The sequence below is a fragment of the Neovison vison genome, chromosome 12 (genome assembly GCF_020171115.1).
Source record: "Neovison vison isolate M4711 chromosome 12, ASM_NN_V1, whole genome shotgun sequence".
Classification (NCBI taxonomy): Eukaryota; Metazoa; Chordata; class Mammalia; order Carnivora; family Mustelidae; genus Neogale; species Neogale vison.
This window is the reverse complement of record NC_058102.1, coordinates 45,820,591-45,843,132: the sequence shown is the minus strand read 5'-3', so window position 1 is coordinate 45,843,132 and position 22,542 is coordinate 45,820,591. Positions and strand designations below refer to the sequence as shown.

The 22,542-nt window shown below is 38.3% G+C and overlaps 1 protein-coding gene across 1 annotated transcript in view; it reads left to right on the top strand.

The window, feature by feature from the left end:
• Positions 1-19,759: 19,759 nt before the first annotated feature.
• TPH2 (tryptophan hydroxylase 2) overlaps positions 19,760-22,542 on the top strand; it is a 96,225-nt gene continuing 93,442 nt past the window's right edge. Inside the window, exons 1-2 of the mRNA XM_044226610.1 lie at positions 19,760-19,864; positions 22,313-22,465. Of these exons, the coding sequence (XP_044082545.1) occupies positions 19,760-19,864; positions 22,313-22,465 (258 nt within the window). The remainder of the gene's footprint in view (positions 19,865-22,312; positions 22,466-22,542) is intronic.

Here is a 22,542-nt window from a genome sequence, read left to right as displayed (position 1 = left end):
CCATTTGGATGTCTTCTTTGCAGAAATGTCTGTTCATGTCCTCTGCCCATTTCTTGATTGGATTATTTATTCTTTGGGTGTTGTGTTTGGTAAGTTCTTCATAGATTTTGGATACTAGCCCTTTATCTGATACGTTGTTTGAAAATATCTTCTCCCATTCTGTCAGTTGTCTTTTGGTTTTGTTGGCTGTTTCCTTTGCTGTGCAAAGCTTTTGATCTTGTTGAAGTCCTAATAGTTCATTTTTGCCCTTGTTTTCCTTGCCTTTGGTGATGTTCCTAGGAAGAAGTTGCTGCAGCTGAGGTCGAAGAGGTTGCTGCCTGTGTTCTCCTCAAGGATTTTGATGGATTCCTGTCTCACATTGAGGTCTTTCATCCATTTTGAGTCGAATTTTGTGTGTGGTGTAAGAAAATGGTCCAGTTTCATTCTTCTGCATGTGGCTGTCGAATTTTCCCAACACCATTTGTTGAAGAGACTTTTTTTCCACTGGACATTCTTTCCTGCTTTGTCAAAGATTAGTTGACCACAGAGCTGAGGGTCTGTTTCTGGGCTCTCTTGTTCTGTTCCATTGATCTATATGTCTGTTTTTGTGCCAGGACCATACTGTCTTGAGGATGACAGCCTTGTAATAGAGCTTGAAGTCTGGAATTGTGATGCCACCAACATTGGCTTTCTTTTTCAACATTCCTCTGGCCATTCAAGGTCTTTTCTGGTTCCATATAAATTTTAGAATTATTTGTTCCATTTCTTTGAAAAAAATTCATGGTATTTTGATAGGGATTGCATTAAATGTGTAGATTGCTTTAGGTAGCATAGACACTTCTTTCACAGTATTTGTTCTTCCAATCCATGAGCATGGAACATTTTTCCATTTCTTTGTGTCTTCCTCAATTTCTTCCATGAGTACTTTATAGTTTTCTGAGTACAGGTTCTTTGCCTCTTTGGTTAGGTTTATTCCTAGGTGTCTTATGGTTTGGGGTGCAATTGTAAATGGGATTGACTCCTTGATTTCCCTTTCTTCTATCCTGTTGTTGGTGTAAAGAAATGCAACTGATTTCTGTGCATTGATTTTATATCCTGACACTTTACTGAATTCCTGTACAAGTTCTCTGAGATTTGGAGTGGAATCTTTGGGGGTTTTCCACATAAAGTATCATATCATCTGCAAAGAGTGGTAGTTTAACTTCTTCTTTGCCGATTTGGATGCCTTTTATTTCTTTTTGTTGTCTGATTGCTGAGGCTAGGACTTCTAGTACTATGTTGAATATAAATGGTGACATTCCTGCCATGTTCCTGACCTTAGTGGAAAAGCTGTCAGTTTTTCTCCATTGAGAATGATATTCGCTGTGGATTTTTCATAGATGGCTTTGATGATATTGAGGTATGTACCCTCTGTCCCTATGCTTTGAAGAGTTTTAATTAAGAAAGGATGCTGTGCTTTGTCAAATGCTTTTTCAGCATCTATTGAGAGTATCATATGGTTCTTGTCCTTTCTTTTATTAATGTATCGTATCCCATTGACTTGTGGATGTTGAACCAGCCTTGCAGCCTTGGAATAAATCCCACTTAGCCATGATGAATAATCCTTTTAATGTACTGTTGGATCCTATTGGCTAGTATTTTGGTGAGAATATTCGCATCTATGTTCATCAAGGATATTGGTCTGTAATTCTCTTTTTTGATGGCATCTTTGTCTGTTTTTGGGGATCAAGGTAATGCTGGCCTCATAAAATGAGTTTGGAAGTTTTCCTTCCATTTCTATTTTTTGGAACAGTTTCAGAAGAACATGTATTAATTCTTCTTTAAATGTTTGGTAGAATTCCCCTGGGAAGCCATCTGGCCCTGGGCTCTTGTTTTTTGGGAGATTTTTGATGACTGCTTCAATCTCCTTACTGGTTGTAGGTCTGTACAGGTTTTCTGTGTCTTCCTGGTTCAGTTTTGGTAGTTTATACGTCTCTAGGGATGCATCCATTTCTTCCAGATTGTTAAATTTGCTGGCATATAGTTGCTCATAATGTGTTCTTATAATTGTATTTCTTTGTTGTTTGTTGTGATCTCGCCTCTCTCATTCATGATTTTATTTATTTGGGTCCTTTCTCTTTTCTTTTTGATAAATCTGGCCAGGGGTTTATCAATCTTATTAATTCTTTTGAAGAACCAGCTCCTAGTTTCGTTGATTTGTTTTACTGGATTTTTTGGTTTCTATTTCACTGATTTCTGCTCTGATCTTTATGATTTCTTTTCTCCTGCTGGGCGTAGGCTTTCTTTGCTGTTCTTTCTCCATCTCCTTTAGGTGTAGGGTTAGATTGTGTGTTTGAGATCTTCTTGTTTCTTGAAAAGGCTTATCTCACTACGTATTTTCCTCTCAGGACTGTCTTTGCTGTGTCTCATGGATTTTGAACAGTTGTGTTTTCATTATCATTTGTTTCCATGAATTTTGTCAATTCTTCTTCAATTTCCTGGTTGAGCCATTCATTCTTTAGTAGGATGCTCTTTAGTCCATGTATTTTGGTTCTTTCCAAATTTCCTCTTGTGATTGAGTTCTAGCGTCAGAGCATTGTGGTTTGACAATATGCAGGGAATGATCCCAAACTTTTGGTACCGGTTGAGACCTGATTTGTGACCCAGGATGTGATCTATTCTGGAGAATGTTCCATGTGCACTAGAGAAGAGTGTGTATTCTGTTGCTTTGGGATGGAATGTTCTGAATATATCTGTGACATCCATCTGGCCCAGTGTGTCATTTAAGGCGTTTATTTCCTTGTTGATCTTTTACTTGGATGATATGTCCATTTCAGTGAGGGGGGTGTTAAAGTCCCCTACTATTATTTTGTTACTGTTTATGTGTTTTTTTTTATTTTGTTATTAATTGGTTTATATGGTTGGCTGTTCCCATGTTAGAGGCATAGATATTTAAAATTGTTAGATCTTCTTCTTGGACAGACCCTTTAAGTGTGATATAGTGTCCTTCCTCCTCTCTCTCTCTCTCTCTCTTTTTTCTCTCCTCTTTTATTGTAGTTTTTGGCTTAAAATCGAATTTATCTGATATAAGCTTTGCCACCTCATCTTTCTTTTTCTGTCCATTAGCATGGTAAATTGTTTTCCACTCCCTCCCTTTAAATTTGGAGGTGTCTTTGGGTCTGAAATGAGTTTCTTATAGATAGCATATCAATGGGTCTTGGTTTTTTATCCATTCTGATACACTGTGTCTTTTGATTGGGGCATTTAGCCCATTTACATTCAGGGTAACTATTGAAAGATATGCGTTTAGTGCCACTGTATTGCCTGTAAGGTGACTGATACTGTATATTGTCTCTGTTCCTTTCTGGTCTGTTACTTTTAGGCTCTCGCTTTGCTTAGAGGACCCCTTTCAATATTTCCTGTAGGGCTGGTTTGGTGTTTGCAAATTCTTTTAATTTTTGTTTGTACTGGAAGCTTTTTATTTTTCCTTCTATTTTCAATGATAGCCTAGCTAGATATTGTATTCTTGGCTGCATGTTTTTTTCATTTAGTGCTATGAATATATCAAGCCTGTCCCTGCCAGGTCTCTGTGGATAGGTCTACTGCCAATCTAATATTTCTGCCATTGTATGTTACAGACCTCTTTGTCCCAGGCTGCTTTCAGGATTTTCTCTTTGTCACTGAGAATTTTAAGTTTTACTATTAGAAGATGGGGTGTGGATCTATTTTTATTGATTTTTGAGGGGAGTTCTCTGTGCCTTCTGGATTTTGATACTTGTTCCCTTCCCCAAATTAGGGAAGTTCTCTGCTATAATTTATTCCAGTATACCTTCTGGCCCCTCTTTCTTCTTCTGGGAACCCAATTATTCTAATATTGTTTTGTCTTATGGTATCACTTATCTTTCAAATTCTTCCCTCATTGTCCAGTCGTTGTTTATCTCTCTCTTTTTCTCAGCTTCTTCATTCTCCATCATTCGGTCTTCTATATCACTAATTCTCTCTTCTGCCTCATTTATCCCAGCAATAAGAGCCTTCAGTTTTGAATGCACCTCATTAATAGCTTTTTTGATTTCAACTTGGTTATATTTTAGTTCTTTTATTTCTCCAGAAAGGGATTCTCTAGTATCGTCTATGGTTTTTTCAAGCCCAGCCAGCATCTTTATAACTGTCATTCTGAACTCTAGTTCTGACATCTTACTAATGTCCATATTGATTAGGTCCCTAGTCATTGGTTCTGGCTCTTGTTCTTTTTTTTTTTGAGGTTAGTTTTTCCACCTTGTCATTTTATCCAAATTAAGAATAGATGAATGAGAGAACAAAATACTAATAGGATAGCAACAACCCCAGAAAAATATACACAAACCAAATCAGAAGAGACCTGAAACTTGGGGGAGAAGAAAAGGAAAGGGGAAAAAAAAAAAAAAAATATATATATATATATATATATATATATATATATATATATATACTGGTGAATAAAACAGAGCCACACACTTGGTTTTGGGTGTATTTTGGTTTATTAGAAGAAACTGCCTCCCTCCAATTTTTTTAAAATAAGGATTTTAGTTATTTGACAGAGATACAGCGAAAGAGGGAACACAAACAGGGAATGGGAGTGGGAGAGGGAGAGGCAGGCTTCCCACTGAGCAGGGAGCCCAATGTGGGGCTTGACCCCAGGGCCCTGGGATCATCACCTAAGCTGCTAGCAGATGCTTAACAACTGAGCCATCCAGGCACCACTGCCTTCCAAAATTTTAAAGAAAGAAAAATTTATATATATACAAAAATATTGGCAAACACGATGTAGGGATGGAATATGACTGTAAAGATGAAAATTTAAGAAGATTTTCTAAAAAGATTTTATTTATTTGACAGAGAAAGAGAGATCACAAGTAGGCAGAGAGGGATGCAGAGGGGGTGGAGCAGGCTTCTTGCTGAGCAGAGAGCCTGATGCGGGTCTTGATACCAGGACCCTGAGACCATGATCTGAGCTGAAGGCAGAGGCTTAACCCACTAAGCTATCCAGGCACCCCAAAAATTAAAAAAGATTTTAAAAAATGAATTGATAAGAAGTTCATTGAAAGATGGGTGAAAAAGAAGGAGAGAATGTGATCAGGCTGGAGACTAGAACAAAGCCACAATCTATATTTAGGGTATATTTTGATCTGTTAGAAGAAACTGTATCCCAAAATTTTAAAGAAAGAAAAACTTATATGTATATAAATTATAAAGTTAAATACAATGAAGGGATAGAATATGACTATAACAATGAAAATTAAAAGATTTTTAAAAAGGTATGGATAAGATAAAATAGTTCAAAAAGGTTAAAATAGGAAAGCGGAAAAACTAAAAAAGAATAAGAAAAAAATAAAATTCAAAAAATTTACTTTGAAAGACTAAAGAATCATGGGCAAAAAGCCATGAATTCTATGTGCAGTATTCCCATGGCTCTTAAGTTTTGCAGTTCTCATTGAGCACTGAACTTGGTCTTGGCTGGATGTTCTTGTTGATCTTCTGCGAGGGGGGCCTGTTGCAGTGATTCTCAAATGTCTTTGCCTGAGGTGGAATTGCACCACCCTTGCCAGGGGCCAGGCTAAGAAATCTGTTCAGGTTCGCTCTTGGAGCTTTTATTCCCTGAATGCTTTCCGTACAGTTTTGGAGAATGGAATGAAAATGGCGGCCTTCCTATCTCCAGCCCGGAGGAGCTGGGAGCTTGGGGCCCCACTCCTCAGTGTGCCCTCGGAGAAAAGCACTCAATCACTCCCATGTCCCTGGTCTCCAGCTGCACTCCGTGTTCACCTGGCCTGTGATGGAACGTTTCTATCTCTGGCGCTGTTTGGAGTCTCCAAACCCAGCAGATTCCTGCTGTGAGCTCCTGTGCCACTGCCCTCTGGGGGAAGAAGGTGAGTCTCCCCAGATCTGCCACTTGTGGGGTCCCTGCTTGAAGAACAGTGGTCCAACTGTGCCTTGGGTCATAGTTTAAGGTAACCCCAAGCTGAGAGCCCACTCCTCAGCTCTGTTTCTGTTACTGTTTTCCTACTCCAATACCTGGGTGCTCTGACACACTCAGGCACCCCCAATCTTTCTGTGATCAAGGGACCTGAGACCACACTGTCCCTGGGAGGGCTCCACCCCCACTTAGCTTCTGGAGCTACCTCCCTCAGTGGAGCAGACTTCTAAAAGTTCCGATTTTGTGCTCTGCTACTCTACTGCTTGCTGGGAACTGGCCCCTCCCCCCACAGTCTATCTTCCCCTTTGTCACCTTGGATTCATTTCTCTGCACGTCCTACCTTCCAGGAAGTGGTCACTTTTCTATTCCTAGAATTGCTGCTATTCTTTTCTTCGATCTCTTGTTGAGTTTGTAGGTGTTCAGAATGGTTTGATAACTATCTAGATGAATGCCTGGGACCTAATGAAATTTAGGTCTCCTACTTCTCTGCCATCTTGCTTCTCCCCAGCATACCCTATTTTTCTTGTTATTTATCACCAATTCAAAGTTCCTTAGTCATAATTTAGAGTTACATACCTATGTAAAGACAAAGTATGAATTGATAGGTGGTACTTCTGGACAAATAGTATAGCTTGATTGAGGCATTTTTTTCTTCAAGGAGCTCAAGGTGGCTTAGAGTAGGTTGTGGATGCTTTTGTTACCTCCTGCTTCATAAGGTTCATGCTGCAGACATAGGGTTTATCCTATAAGCTCTTGGAGTCAGACGTCAGAAAAAAGATTCAGTCAAAGTGATTGAATTGTTTATACTAGAGAATGCCCACTGTCCTTAGGAATGGGCAACCAAAAAGTTAAGCTACCTGGGTAAGAGCGCAGGTTTTGAAGTCTGGTGGTCATGGATTTGAGACCTGGCTCAGATGCTTCCTAGTTTTGTGACCATAACTATTCTCTCTGAGCCCTCTGTTTCTCATCTGTAGGTGATGATAATACCCCAGTAGTGAGGAGTAAATGGAAAACAACATTTACACAACATTTAATATGGTGTTTAATATGGTATATTAATAGGGTGTATTAATATGGTGTATTATTTAATATGGCATCATTAAGCATTGATAAATGTTATCATTGTTAACTGATGACAACCAAATAGAGATTGCCACAGGCTGCCTTTTTTAATCTTAAAGGTCTGTGATTTGTTTTTTTTCCCCAAAACATACCTTCCTACAGGAATAGCCTTGGGGCAACATATGGTGTGTTTCCCACTGACTGAGGTTATGTTGAGTTTAAATCTTGAACTATGTGTTCTGGTTTCATCTGAGTCCCTGCCTCACTGACTCCAAAATAAAGTACTGTCTCCTCTGTGCTTCAGTTCTGTCCTCTTGTTCAAATTGTGCATAAAATGTGTTCATCTTAGCAATCTCCCTTTGTGAAAGTTGTTACAAAAATGTAGTAAGAACACCAGTGTATGATATTTCTCATATTTTGCTTATTAATGAAGTCTGAGAACTCTCAAGTCAACCCTCAATGTAGCAAATACAGCAATCACAAAAATTAAAAACAATCACAAGGCCTGTCTGCTGTAAGCATTTTTAGTTGTATGGGAAATTACAGTGTCTATTTAACAGTGAACATTTTATCAGGGAACAAATTGATGCCTAAGGTGGTGGGCTGCTGTTTTAGGTTATTTTTCAGCGTTAGGTCAGTTCAGTCAGACTGATAGCAAATTGTCTTTTGTGATTTAATTTCAGATTATATTGTTTAGCTATCTGGTGGGTTTAGACAACCTCCTTGCAAAGTTTAAATAGAACTTTATCTTTGTTTATATTTTTCTCCCCTCAAAATGATAGTTTCTGTGGTATTCAGGGGTACTCAATAGGAATAAACACATTTCCATTATGTTTTACACCATTCCTTCATCTGGTGTAATATGAGTTGAAGTGGTGGAGGGCACTTGTGGGGTATTTGGAAATTTTCTTCATGTGAGCACAAGAGCATCACTCAGGTTGACTATCATGATATCAATTTTATGAAGACTCAAAGGTTAGAGTGAGGTTTTGTAAGATTTCAGTTGAACCTATGCATGTTTTTTCAGATTGCTGGCTTATTTTTTTTAATCCTTCTATAGATATTTAAAGTACCAGATAGATGGCTGCTTCGTGCTACGTATGTAATGTTTTTGTTTGTGAATACCTTGAAAAGAAAATGGTGGTGTGTATGGGCCTGGTTGAGCTTCCTAAGACTTATCTCATTTCCTTTTATTGATAAATTACTACTAAACCAAGGAACTACCTTAGTTCAGTATAAATTTATACTGGCATGGTATTCATATGGTTCAGTTGGAGGAACTAGGAATGGATGGTACTGACAAGGAACAATTCCTGCCACAGAACCTGAAGTTCACCCTGTAAGATCTAGGAGTCAAAGTCAATGGGAAAAAAATCCAACCAAACTGATTATTAGGTTGGTTTTGTGCTATAAAGTTCAGCCTTTTCTTTTGCTTTGTTCAACATGAATTGAAGCACAAAAGGCATACATCATGTGACATAAACTTGATACAGTGGAATGATGGCTTAAAACCCAAACAAGTTATTTAAGGGAAAGAGATCAGACTTTTGTTGATTTCCAATTTTGACATAGTCACTATTGATTCTCTTTCAGTTATCTCCATGCTTTCCCATTCCATTTCTTTTCTTTTCCTTTCTTTTCTTTTTAAGATTTTGTTTATTTGAGAGAGAGATAGAGAGAGAGAGAGAGCATAAGCAGGGTTAGGGGCAGAGAGAGAGGGAGAAGCAGACTCCCCTCTGAACAAGGAACCCGACCTTGGGCTCAATTCCAGGATCCCAGGATCATGACCTGAGCTGAAGGCAGATGCTTAACTGAGCCACCCAGACACCCACCTGCCATTCCATTTTTGTTCTTTAGTAACTTCATACCTGCTTTCTTCATCCATCCTGGGGAGTGGCTAGGGGAGCTCTTCCTTAATTTCAGTTTATTTATTTCTTTTTATCATTTCCCCCAACACATTTCTTTCTGTGTCTAAAGCTTCTTTTTCTCTTGATGCCATTGTATTCCTGGTTGGCTTTTCATTTGGCCAGAGTGATGGGGGTGAATGGTGAGGGAGAAGTAGGAAGTCCTCAGGTTCTCTCTCATCTTTTGCCTACAAAATTGAAGTATGTGTGTGTAGTGGGGGAAGTTGATAGAGTAGGAAGTTCTGTCCTCCAACTATGAACTAGGTATAGTCCTTGGTTCCCTTAGTCTATATCCTCTTTTCCAAATCTTTGTCCTGAGAGTCAAAAGCATCTCAGGACCCACTTCTATTTTCAGATGATTAACGGATGGCTTATATTATTTCTCCTGTTTTTACAACTGTCTTAATGAGGACAAATACCTATGTTCAAGACTCATTGATATCCTTAACATAAAACTTACTTAGTTTTGTAGATCCTGTCTCATCTCTCAACTGTTTACTTCCATGACCATTCATGATTACATGTCCCTCTTCACTTGGTAAGATCTTGTATTTGGAGGTCTTTTAATCTGAGACTATCTCATTTTATATGTTCCCACTTTATTTTTCACTTTCTGACATGTGGGCTCTTTTAACCACTTGGTCCAAACCAACTCTATTGGCTCATCTTAAGACTGTTGGCTGCCTTCTTACCGTGACTATAAGAACAGCTGCCCCATGAAAACATAGGTGTCTACATCTCTAAAATTCCTTCCAAAGATTCCAAACCAGTGCCCAAGTTTATATCACTCTCGTTTCAGAACCAGTGAGGGATAGGGAAGAAATAACTGACATTTTGAGCATCTAATATCTGTCAGACACTGTGGTAAGCACTGTAAACACATCCAATTTAATCGACATAACAGTCCTTTAAAATGTAAATATTAATCACCCTATATAACAGAAATGGAAGCTGAGAAACGAGGTAACATGTCTTCAAGTATGGCCAGGTAAGTGGCCAAGCTAAGATTTAAACTCAGGTGTATCCAAAACCAATGTCCTATTTTGATGCAGCATAACTTATTTATTTATTTTTTGATGCAGTAACATTTATTCTTAGACTTTTTAAATTTTTGTAATCAATGTCACACATGCACATGGTTTTCACAAGATGTGTTGTTATGAGAAACTTTTTCCTTTACTCCAATTCCTCTTCCCCAGTGGCAAGATTTTCAGCTTTCAGCTGATTCTTCTGTATCTCTTGATGCTGTAATATGGTTGTGTTGCTCCTACTTTAATTCTCAGTTTTAAACATTATCCACTGACTCCCCATCTTGGAAGATGTGGATTTATTCCATCTTCCCCCCTCCCCAACCCCTACTATAAACATGCAAACTTCTTTATCTTTCCACCTTCTGATATAGTTGATATCATAATATTGATTAGGGTAAAGCAATTAGCTCAGGCAATTTAACCTCAACTTTCATGTTCCTTTGGAACCTAATTCCTTTTTTTTTTTTTTTTAACTTAATGTTTGTCAACTGTGGGCTTCACTATAAGGTGATCTGATGGCTCTGTTTTGTTGAGATTCTCTAGGTTTTTTCCTTTGCCTGACTGGAGGGTAGATAAATGCCTGGTGGTCAGCCTCCTGAGGTTTGTGAGTCTCTTGTCCAGCGCATATGTTCATTTCATCTCTCTCCTTTCAGGATGATACCCTTATTCTCAACTCTGTCTGGTGCCTGTCAGTTCAGAGGCCTCTATTTTACCCCTAAGAATAAGCTCCCCTCATTTACTGAGGACGGGAAGGGCAGTGGATTGGCCCTATAGAATAGGGGAGGAAAAGAATAGGGTTTTAAGTGCCTTTAAGAAAAAGCTTTATTAACATATAATTCATAGGCTATAAAAATCACCTTCTTAAAGTATACAGTCCAGTGTTTTTTCATATATTCACAAAATTGTGTAGCCATCACCAGTATGTAATTTTAGAATATTTCATTACCTTGAAAAGAAACCCCTTAGTAGTCATTCCTACTCCCCCCACCAAAAAAAAAAAAACCCCTTCCTTCCAGCCCTTAGCAACCACTAATCTACCTTCTGTGTTTCTCTTTGTCTCTTCCCACCCCCTCTCTTTTGGCCTCTTATAGATATTGCATGTAAATGGAACCATAAAATATGTGGTCTTTTGTGACTGGCTTTTTTCACTGAGCATAGCGTTTTCAAAATTCATTTGTGTTGTTACACATATCAGTACTTCATTGTTTTGTGTTGCCATTTATGGACATACCATGTTTTGTTTTATCTTTTTGTCAGTTGATATTTGAGTTGTTCCCGCTCTTGGCTATTATGGATAATGTTGCTATGAACAATCATGTACGGGTTTTTGTGGGGACATATATTTTCATTTTTCTAGGTGTATACCTATGAGTGGGATTGTTGACTTATATGGTAACTTTAAGTTTAATGTTTGGAGGAGCTATCAAACATTTTTCCAAAGTGACTACGCCATTGCACATATATCTAGGAATAAAACTTCTGGGTCATACAGTAACTATGTTTTAACATTTTGAAAAACTACCGAACTTTTTCAAAATGGCTCTATCGTTTTTCAATCCCACCAACAATGTATGAGGGCTCCAGTTTTTCCATTTCTAACACTTGTGTATTTTCTATTTTAGCCATCTTAGTGGTTTACAAAACCATGTCTCATTAAGCTTTTTTGATTTGCATTTCTCTAATGGTTAATGATATTAAACTTTTTTTTCATGTGCATATTAGCCATATATTCTTTGGAGAAATGGTCTATTCAGATCCTTTGCCCATTTAAAAATTGGTTTGTTTTTTCATTGTTGATTTGTAGGAATTTCTTATAGATTTGGGATACTGTCTCCAATGAGATACTTGATTTGCAAATATTTTCTTCCAAACTGTGGGTTGTCTTTTAATTTTTTTTTTTTTTTTTTTAGTCTTCTAATTTTATTGATGGTGTTCTTTGAAGAATAAAAGTTTTGGGAATGCCTGGGTGGCTCAGCTGGTTGAGGATTGGACTCTTGGTTTCTGCTAAGGTCGTGATTTCAGAGTGGTGAAATTGAGCCCCGTATGAGGCTCTCTACTGGGTGTGGCGTCTCCTTGCCATTCTTTATCCCTTCCTCTCCCTTCCCTCTGCTCCTTGCCCACTCTTGTGTATGCTCTCTCTCTTTCTCTCTCCATTCAATCAATCAATCAATCAGTAAAATCTTAAAGAAAATGTTTTTCATTTACAAAATCTTATCTATTTTTTCTTTGGTTGCTTATGCTTTTGGTATCATATTTGAGAAACAATTGCCTAACACAAGGTTATTAAGATATAGTCCAGCATTTTCTTCTAAGAGTTTTATAGTTTCAGCTCTTACGTTTAGATCTGTGATCCATTTTGAGTTAACTTTTGTGTATGATGTAAGGTAGGAATCAATTTACTGCTCTTTCTGTGGATATCCAAAGTTTTCACAGAATCGTTTGTTAAAAAGATTGTTCTTTCCCCCATTGAATTGTCTTGGCACTTCAGTTGAAAAGCAGTTGACCATAAACGTAAGGGTTTATTTATGGACTCTAAATTTGATTCCAGTTATTTATATGTCTCTCCTTTTGCAGTACCACACTGATTTTGTTACCAGATCCCCAGCACCAGGTTCTTGAGTCTCTATGTCACATAAATGAACACCGAACTCAAGAGAAAGAAAAGAGGCAGGGTTTATTAGAGAGAGCTTGCATACAAAGGAGCCAACAAGAAGAGGAATTTCACTCCCCAAAGGGGTAGTGAGCTAGGCTTATAAAGGCAGTTTTCCAAAGGGTGAGAGGCTGGGAGTGGGGAAGTGTGCTTCAGTCCCATGGTCATTATCTTGTCCTTACTTTTTAGTGGACCCATGACAGTCACAGGATGCTTTTCTTCATTGTCAATGTTCTTTAGGGCTCCTGGAAAATAGAAATACTTTGCAAGCGGGCTTTAAATTGTTATTTCTAATTTTGATCTGACAACTATTACTTCCAAACAGCTGTTATCTCTCATTTGTTCTCTTTCCTAGAAGGAGGTATTTGTAATGGAAACTTTTTTCCCCCCAAAGATTTTATTTATTTATTTGACAGACAGAGATCACAAGTAGGCAGAGAGGCAGGCGGTGGGGGCAGGTGGCGGGGAAGCAAGCTCCCTGCTGAGCAGAGAGCCCAAGGCAGAGCTTGATCCTAGGACCCTGCGATCATGAGCTGAGCCAAAGGCAGAGGCTTTAACCCACTGAACCACCCAGGCGCCCTGAATGGAAACTCTTAACTCTTGCCTCAGACCAGTAACTTTATAGGACTTAAGTCCCTCTTGCTGTCCCTATAGCATCTTGATTTGATGACTATAATTTTACTAAGTTTTGAAATTAACTGCTTCATGAACAGACTTCCAACCACTCTTTGTCGGTCTCCTCCATTTACTCCCACTTCTAGAGGTGTTTAAACCTTTTGGGGATTCTACAATATAAACTGAGTTGCTTCTTAGTCTTTGATAGCTTCACGTTTGGCTTTCTGCTGTCTGCAAAGTCTGATCTCTCTTCATCTCCTTTCAGCTTTGAATTTCTGTTGCTATTGTTTCTTGATTTTATGCTCTTCTTTTGTGCCTTAAAAAAGTAAAGGAAATCTTATACTACCACTCTAGTTGGATTTCTAGAAGGGTCAGAAGTGGTTAAGTACATTCTCAGGAAGAGTCTTTTGATACTGTGTATAGATGATCTAGACCTGGGCCTGCCCTTGAGCACCCCGTCTCTAACTCCATAATCTAGGTTTTATGTTCCTCTTTGGCTAAAACTGCACTCTTTAAGGTCAGCAATGACAGTTTCATACCAGATCTCATGGTCTTCCTCTCATCCTCATTTCCTTCCTCTACTCTGCTGGATTCGAAACTACTGACCACAAATCTTTCTTATCTCTTTCCTAAGCCTTCATGCTTTGCTTCCTTTTATCGTCTTGTCACCTGATGGCTTCTCTCTACCTTTAATTGTGAGTGTCTTCAATGGTTTAGTTCCTGGGTTCTCTTGGTTTTTATTTGTTTATTCTTAATTTTTTTAATTGTAAAATTTAAGTAAAAATATAAATAAAATTTACCACCTTCGTCTTTACCGTTTTTAAGTGCATGGTTCAGTAGTGTTGAGCATATTCACATTGCTGTGCAACCAATCTTCTGAAGTTTCTATCTTGTAAAACTGAAACTCTGTATCCTATTGTCCATCTGTACCTCATTGTTTTTTCCCTTCAGCCCTTGGTAACCAACATTCTACTTGAGACTGACTGTTCAAGATGACTCATGTAAGCGGAATCATATAGGATTTGTCTCTTTGTGACTGTCTTATTTCACTTAGCATTATATCCTCAAAGTTCATCCATGTTGTAGCATGTGTCAGAATTTCCTTTTTTATGGCTGAATAATATGCCATTGTATGTGTATACCAAATTTTGCTTATCCTCTCATCCATCAATGGATGTTTGGATTGCTTCAGCCCTTTGGCTATTGTGAATCATGCTTTTATGAACATGGGTATACAACTATCTCTTTGAGACCCTGCTTTCAACTATTTGGCAAAAATGTGTGTGTGTGTGTGTGTGTGTGTGTGTGTGTACACGCATCCAGAAGTGGGGCTGCTAGATCATATGGTGATTCTGTTTTCACCTTTTTGGGGAACTGCCATAGTGCTTTCCGTGGCTGCTGTACCAGTTTACAGTTTCCCCAACCGTGCACAAGTGTTTCAGTCTTTCTTTCCTCTTACTTTTTTTTTAATTTGTCAGCTAATGTTCACTGATTTACTTTAAACTTTCGATTTTCAGCTATGATCTATTTCCTAAACTTCAGTCCCACATTTATAATTGTATGCTATGTAAAGTTACTTGATATGGGGTTGGGGCATGGGGTAACTGGGTGATGGGCATTGAGGAGGAAGGCATGTGATGTCGTGAGCACTGGGTGTAGTATCCAGCTGATGAGTCACTGACCTCTACCTTGGAAACTAAAAATTACTGTATGATATGAAATTAAAATAAAAAAATGAAAATATAATAAAGAAATACATGATACAACACTCGTCACAATAGCTGAAAATTTAAAAAAATGGATCAATAAAAAAAATAAATACAGTACTGCAGTCAACTCAAATTTCCTGTCCCTAAATCTTCTTATATCCCAAAACTTATTCCTTCTTTGGAAATAGTGGAAATGCCACTATTTCCAGTTTTGGAAGCTTGATAGTTTAATCTTTTGCTTATATATGACTTTGCCTTCTTTTTCTGGGGTCATATTCAATGAGCCTCTAACTCCTTGTTGATTCTCATTTTGACATTCCTTTTTCTACTCATAACTGCCACCATCGGGTTCCAGCTTTTATCATTTTTCCTCCCTCTAACTGGTTGTTTTGCCTAGACTAAATCCCACTAACGTTTCACTTTCATAGGCTATAGTCCCAATACAAAAATAATAAATGCTTCCTTTTCAAATATAATTTTTGAAATCTTACCATTTAAATTTCCAAATAATCAGTCTTTATCCTGTCTTTCAAATTTTATATTTGTCTTCTGGAAACTTATCTTCTTTTGACATTTTTCCCCCTACCTCTCTGAACTTTTTTATTTCCCTTTTTTGGACTTATTTTAAATTGTTGCTTACATTTGGTCAGGATTCTTCTTCTCAGACAACACTCTCCATGAGTAAGGCTATACTCACATAAATTCAGTTATTTGGCAATACCTTAGCCTCTATATCCAGCTGAGGTCTCATTTCTACATTAAAACCCATATATCTTCCTTATCCATTCATCCGTTGAAGGGCATCTTGGTTCTTTCTACAGTTTGGCTACCGTGCTCCTATAAACATTGGGGTAGAGATGGCCCTTCTTTTCACTATATCTGTATCTTTGGGGTAAATACCCAGGAGTGCAATGGCAGGGTCATAAGGAAGTTCTATTTTTAATTTCTTAAGGAATCTCCACACTGTTCTCCAAAGAGGAAGGGGAGGTGAATCATGAGAGACTATGGACTCTGAAAAACAATCTGAGGGGTTTGAAGGGGCGGGGGGGCGGTGGGAGGTCAGGGTACCAGGTGGTGGGTATTATAGAGGGCACGGATTGCATGGAGCACTGGGTGTGGTGAAAAAATAATGATACTGTTATGCTGAAAATAAATAAATTTTTTTAAAAAAAGAACAACAACAAACCCATATATCTAAGTGGACATATATGGACATTGGACATCTTCACTTGGCCATTCACATGCAATCTGTATAAAATCTAACTTTTAGGAATTTCCTCCTAAATTGCTAGTATTTATGTGTTGTATAGTTTAATGTATGGCATCTATCATTTACCCAGTTCCACAAGTCAGAAACTTCGAAGTTGTTCTGGCATCTTTTTTCCTGCTCCCACATCCAAGTAGAGATGTTCTATGGATCTTACCCCTTGACACCTCTTGTTTTTTTCATGGCATCCTTAATGCCATTGCCTTAATCCTGGTCATCATCTCCTGGTTACATATTTCAAGTCCTAAGTGGTATATGCCTTCAGTCTTGTAGTCCTCCTCCAAGCTACTGCTTTTCCAAATACCAATGAGGTTATATTATTGACTTGCATGAACCCCTTACAATTGTTTTCTTTCACCCACAGCAGAAGGTGATAAAGTACAAAGCCATTCAGGTTTAGCAGGATTTGATCCTGCTTTCCTCCTCAGCCTTCCTTCTCACCAGGTACCCTTGCCCCAAACCCATATGGCAGGATTGTTGAACAACAGTTCTCTGTATATTTTCTTATATTCTTCCTAGAGTAGCCTTCTTTCTGTCTCCCTTTCCATTTTGCTTAACAAACACACTTTTTGGGAAGCTTTTAAACTTTTATTTTATATATTTAATTTTAAAAATATTTTATTTATTTATTTGAGAGAGAGAGACAGTAAGAGAAAAAGAGAGAAAGCATGAGTGGTGGGGTCGGGGGAGAGGGAGAAGTAGGCTCTCCACTGAGGAGGGAATCTGAAGCAGGGGCTCAGTCCCAGGACCCTGGAATCTGGGACCATGACATGGGCCGGAAGGCAAATACTTAACTTACTGATCCAGGCGGCCCTTAAATTTTTATTTTTAAATAAGTGTATAGTAAAATCAATTTGTTGTACAGTTCTGTGAATTTTGACATGGATAAATCAGTGTAACCACCACCATAATCAGGATATAAAATATTGCCCCTCAAACACCCTCTTGCTATCCCTTTGAAGTAACACCCTCCCCCACCCACAAACCCTGGCAACTACTGATCAGTTAGTTCTCCATCACTATCGTTTTATCTTTTTGAGAGTGTCCTATAAGTGTACATGACCTTTTAAGCCTGGCTTCTTTCACTTGGCATAATGCCTTTGAGATTCATTTAGGTTGTATATGTTAATAGTTGGTTCTTTTTACTGCTTTTATATCACATTTTGTGAATATCCCAGTTTGTGTATCCATTCACCCACTGAAGGACATTTGGTCTGTTTCCAGTATTTGACCCTATGAACGTGTGTACAGGTTTTTGTTTGAATATAAGATCATTTCTCTAGAGTAAATACCCAGAAAAAGCTCACTTTTAAATATTCAGCTCAGGCAATGCCTCCTAGAAGCCTCTCCTGACTCTCGTAAGGTAGCCTTGAGCACTCTGTGTCTTGTGTTTCTAATGTCTTCTGTAGATAAGTCGATATATTTTGTTTCACTTGTTTATTTGCATGTGTGCTTCTTGCAGCTTGTCTGTGATTTCCTTGAAGGGAGACACTGTATCTCATTCATCTTTGCATTGCCAGGACTCAGTTTCAATGCCTAACACAAGATGACCACTTAATGAATTTTGTTGAATTACACATCATCCCAAACCCTATTCTAGCTGAAATTATCTGTGTGTGGTCCCTTTAGCCTACTTATGTTTCCTTGTTTGGAATACTTAAGAGGTTGTAGAATGTAATAGTTGAGAACATGGAGTTTGGAGCCAGACTGCCTGAGTTTTAACTCCTGCTTTTTTAATTGCACGAACGCTTTGGCAAGTTACCTAAATTCTTCATGCCTCAGTGTCTCTTTATATAAAATGAAAATAATCGTTACTGTCTTGCAAGTGTTATTGTGATGATCAATCATGTTTTTACCTAAAAATTTTCTTAGAATAGAGATTGGCAAATACTAAGCACTCAGTAATATTAGTTATTGTTATTATCATTACTTCAAGCAATGTATGTATTTATTTTATCTTTTAATAGAAAGAAGTAGCATGGTTTTGCTAAATGTTTTATTTTTATTCGATTTTATTTGTTTATTTGACAGAGAGAGAGAGAGAGAGAGAGATCGATCACAAGTAGGCAAAGCAACAGCCAGAGAGAAGGGGAAGCAGGCTCCCTGCTGAGCAGAGAGCCTGATGTGGGGCTCCATCCCAGGACCCTGAGATCATGACCTGAGCCGAAGGTAGAAGCTTAGCCCACTGAGCCATCCAGGTGCCCCTTACTAAATGGTTTAGTACAGCATTAGACAATCTTAAAATCCTATATTCTAAAACTCAATCAGTGTATTTAAACTCCTGGAGGCACCTGCCTGGCTCAGCCCATAGAGCAAGTGACTCTTGATCTTGGGGATGTAAGTTTGAGCCCCAAGTTGGATGTAGAGATTTCTTAAAAATAAAATCTTAAAAAAACAAAAAACAAAAAACCCCCACAAAAACCAACCTTCACCTCCCTATTGTTCATCAGAGCTGATTTTTAGAGGAAATTCTTGCCAAATAATATTTCCAAAATTAGGTCAAATTATAATTATGTCCCCTCAAGATTCCAGAAACAATTAACATCCAGTTAACATTAAGTCATCCATTTTGGTTTTGAAAAAATTTCATCTTATTTTCTGTACAGAAAAGCAGTGCCAGCCCCAGGTTTTGTTTAGTTTTGCAGTCAAACAAGCACATTTGGTCAAGAGTCATCCATCTTTTGGGAGATTGGTAAAATTTTCCTGTGACATGGTGATTTTTATCACTTATGAAAGTTTTGAATTGTAAGTACTTCACTTGATCTATGCATTTCAAATTGTTGGGTTTGATCTAGTTATGAGTCGAGAGGAAAAATTCAGTAACCATCAATAATATCAAAGGAATGACTGATATATAGGCATTTAGTTTCCTTTTCCTTCCACGTAGTGAGGAGGATTCTAAGGTTAGTGTCTCAACTATATCTATACAGTGGCTAAATCAAAGCCTTACATTACCTTTACAGTACAATTGCCTGAACATCACCACATAGCGGCATCACAGGATTGGGAAGCAGTGCCTTTTATGAAAGCCATCACACACATCCAATCGTAACACATCAGAGCAGAAAACACTGATTAACACAAAACAAAATGGCTTAAGGATTCAGTAACGCTGATCTTTCTAATTTTCCTGCTTTTGGGAAGAAAGCACAGAACCTTTGAACTCATAGTCACCTAAAGGCTGAGATTAGCTTGCCAGTAGCAGGTCTGAGAGATGAGAGCTAATATCAGGGGACAGATGTTTTCTTTTACGTTTAACACCCCATTATGTATTGTTCTCACCACCCACGCCCAAGCATCTATTCGACCTATGAAACAGACTGCACCAGAAGCACAGATAACCCCAGGCTTCAGGTCTGTAATCTGATCGTGGCCATCGGCAGCCAGAAATGAATTTCTCTCTAATCAGCTTTCCATCAGTCCCCAGTCACTCATATAAAGGAGCCTGGGGAGAGGACGATTCCCATTGCTCTTTCTTCAGCACCAGGGTTTTGGACAGAGCCTGGAGCGTGCTACTATTCCTCCCCCTCCCTTCCTCTCTCAGTCTCCGCGAGCGCGGCTGCTGTCCCGTTAGTACCCCCTGCTGGAGAGAAAGAAAATTACACCGGGATCCATGCAGCCGGCAATGATGATGTTTTCCAGTAAATACTGGGCAAGGAGAGGGTTTTCTCTGGATTCAGCGGTACCCGAAGAGCATCAGCTCCTTGGCAGCTTAACAGTGAGTACTGAGTAGCTGGCACTATAGAGGAGTGCCTTCTAAGGTAGCGACCGTCTTATCTTTGCCCTGTGGACACCTGATGTAGAGTAAGCACACGCACACCTCAACTCGTTTCTAGCATCTGTCTGTATACCCTGCCTCCATCCTGTCTGCCTTCAGTCTTCCTTCTCTCTCCATAAAGTAAAGTGGGTGTCCTGTTCACTTTGTTCTAAACTTCCTTTCCTCAGAAAGTAAAAGGAGTTCCTAAACACCAAGAGCAAGAGGTTGTATGAACCATAGTCTTAACATCTACAACCAAAAAAAGTGTAGGATTTCGAAAATCCACTTATTATGAGTAGGAACAGGGAGAACAAATTAAGTAGATTTCTATGGTTCCTGCAAGATGATTGTGTCTCTTATACCCTTTCCTAGTTACAAAGCCTGTTCTTTAAACACAGAGGTAATATTTTTATCTTGTCTTATAGGTACTGATTATTGGGATAAAAGAATGATTGGTTCCTTTAAAAAGTTTTCCTGTTTTCCTCATTACTCCATTTTTCATTTTAATTACTAGAGTAATGACAGCAATACATGACTTGTTTTAGTATTTAAGGCAGTTTTTCAATTTAAATATTAACAGGAAAAAAGTTAACATTTTGTAGGATTTTAGTTCCTACAAAAAATTTGAGCTAATAGTGATGGGATTTAATGAAAAAGACAGTGAACAACAAAAAATTCAGATTCCTAGACAAGAAAAATAATGCTCTTTCATTGCTGTAACAGAGTTTACCAAACCAATTACAATTCAGTCTGTATCACAGAAAATTCTATTTTAATATCATAGTTCCAAACATGTGCCAGAAGGTTATATTGTACTGGTGTATTATTATTGCTGAAAATGTTGAAGAGTAATCAGGGCAAGTTTTGTAGAACTGTCTAAATCAATTTTCAGAAATGAGTCCAAAAATGTAAACAGATTTTTTTGAATATCTAAACATCATGCATATTTGGATGAGATATTACACTGAGGAATTTTGAAGTCATAATGAATGGCTAGAAGGAAAACAAAGCACTCAGAGTTACAGTTAATAGATGACCCTTTCATATAAAAAATTCTACTTAAATATAGAACAGCTGTGTGCTATGTGGTAGGAAGAAGGCAGATGCTGGGAGTGCGGAGACATTTGAGCTTTTAATGACCAAACGTAGTGTCGAACGCCAATGTCTGCATTGTCTTCTTCAAGTCATAACTAATAGAATATTCATTTCCATGATGTAAAAATCTAGTGAGTGAGGCAATAGGAAAATGTGACACACGTGAAAATAAAGCCAGTGGGGGCATCCGAGGAAGACAGTGGTGAGTCCCTGTTCACTGTGCCCCATATCACATGTCTTTTTCTCAGTGACAGACGGGGTCTGATTGCACTGTGCTACTATTAGCCAGGGAGAAGCTTCTCTCTTTGCTCAAGTCTTTATTAGCATATAAAGAACACCAAAAAAGTACACCTTAACTTCACTTTGTCTTTTAACTGAAGGTTTCCAGCTTTTTTAGTTGGTATTTCTGACAGTGTGATCCAAGTTTCTGAAATCTGCCCTTTTTGTTTTTAACCAATAGGACCAAAAGTCATCACTTCGTTCTGTATTACAGTAATTTGAGTGGCTACTGAAGTGTTAATCCTTTTCAGTGTCTCAGATTTTACTCTAGCTCCTTAGCTACTTTTCTTTTTCTCTTTTTTTCCTACCCCCACTCTATCCCTCCCCTCTCTTTCTCTTTTTTTCCCTTCCTCCCTTCCTTCCCTCTCTTTTTTCTTCTATTTGGGGCTGGATTTTAACAGACGCTTTTCAGGAATCTTCTGCTGACACGGATGGCCTTCATTGAATACTCCCCGGTGTTGAACTTCTGTAGATAAGAGTCACGACAACGTGGATCTAACTGCAGAAAGGAGGGTTGTCCATTTCAGGGAGTGTCCTGACATATTTCAGAATGAAGTGAATATTTTGTTTTTAAGATTTAACTGAAGCTAAAATCATTATTGTGAACAATATGTTTCATCTTATTTTTGTTATGTTCAATAATTAATAGAGTTTCCATATTATGCAACTAGGCTAACAGACCAAGTTTCATGCTGTAAAACAAACCTAGAAAGTAAAACAGGAAGTAGTCATATATGAGACTTTATGATGGTCAGATTTTTGTTGCTATTAAATAAAGTGAAGCAAATCTGATCCCTCCCCCCCTTTAATTTCAACCACTGGCTACCTTGGAACACTGGAAAATAGTGTCCCCGAGTAAATTAGACTGGTATTTATGATCGAGAGTTATAAGTGATGTGGCAACCTCTCTTTGAGTTTATATGATTACTGAGGCTTCTAGCATATGAATGGACTATTTGACTGAAAATCTAGTTACGAGAACTCTGGGATCCTAACCAATGTTTGTTGTGTGTGTGTGTTTCTACCTTCTTGAAGTTAAATAAAGCTAACTCTGGCAAAAAAGATGATAAAAAAGGCAGCAAGGGAAACAGCAAAAGTGAAACGAGTCCCGAAGGTGGCAAGACAGCTGTTGTATTCTCACTGAAAAACGAAGTTGGCGGATTGGTCAAAGTGCTGAACCTCTTCCAGGTGAATGTAAACATCATTACCAAACCTTACAAGTGACCGGGTGCCGGATGAGAAACCTGTCCTCTGCCGTGAAATGT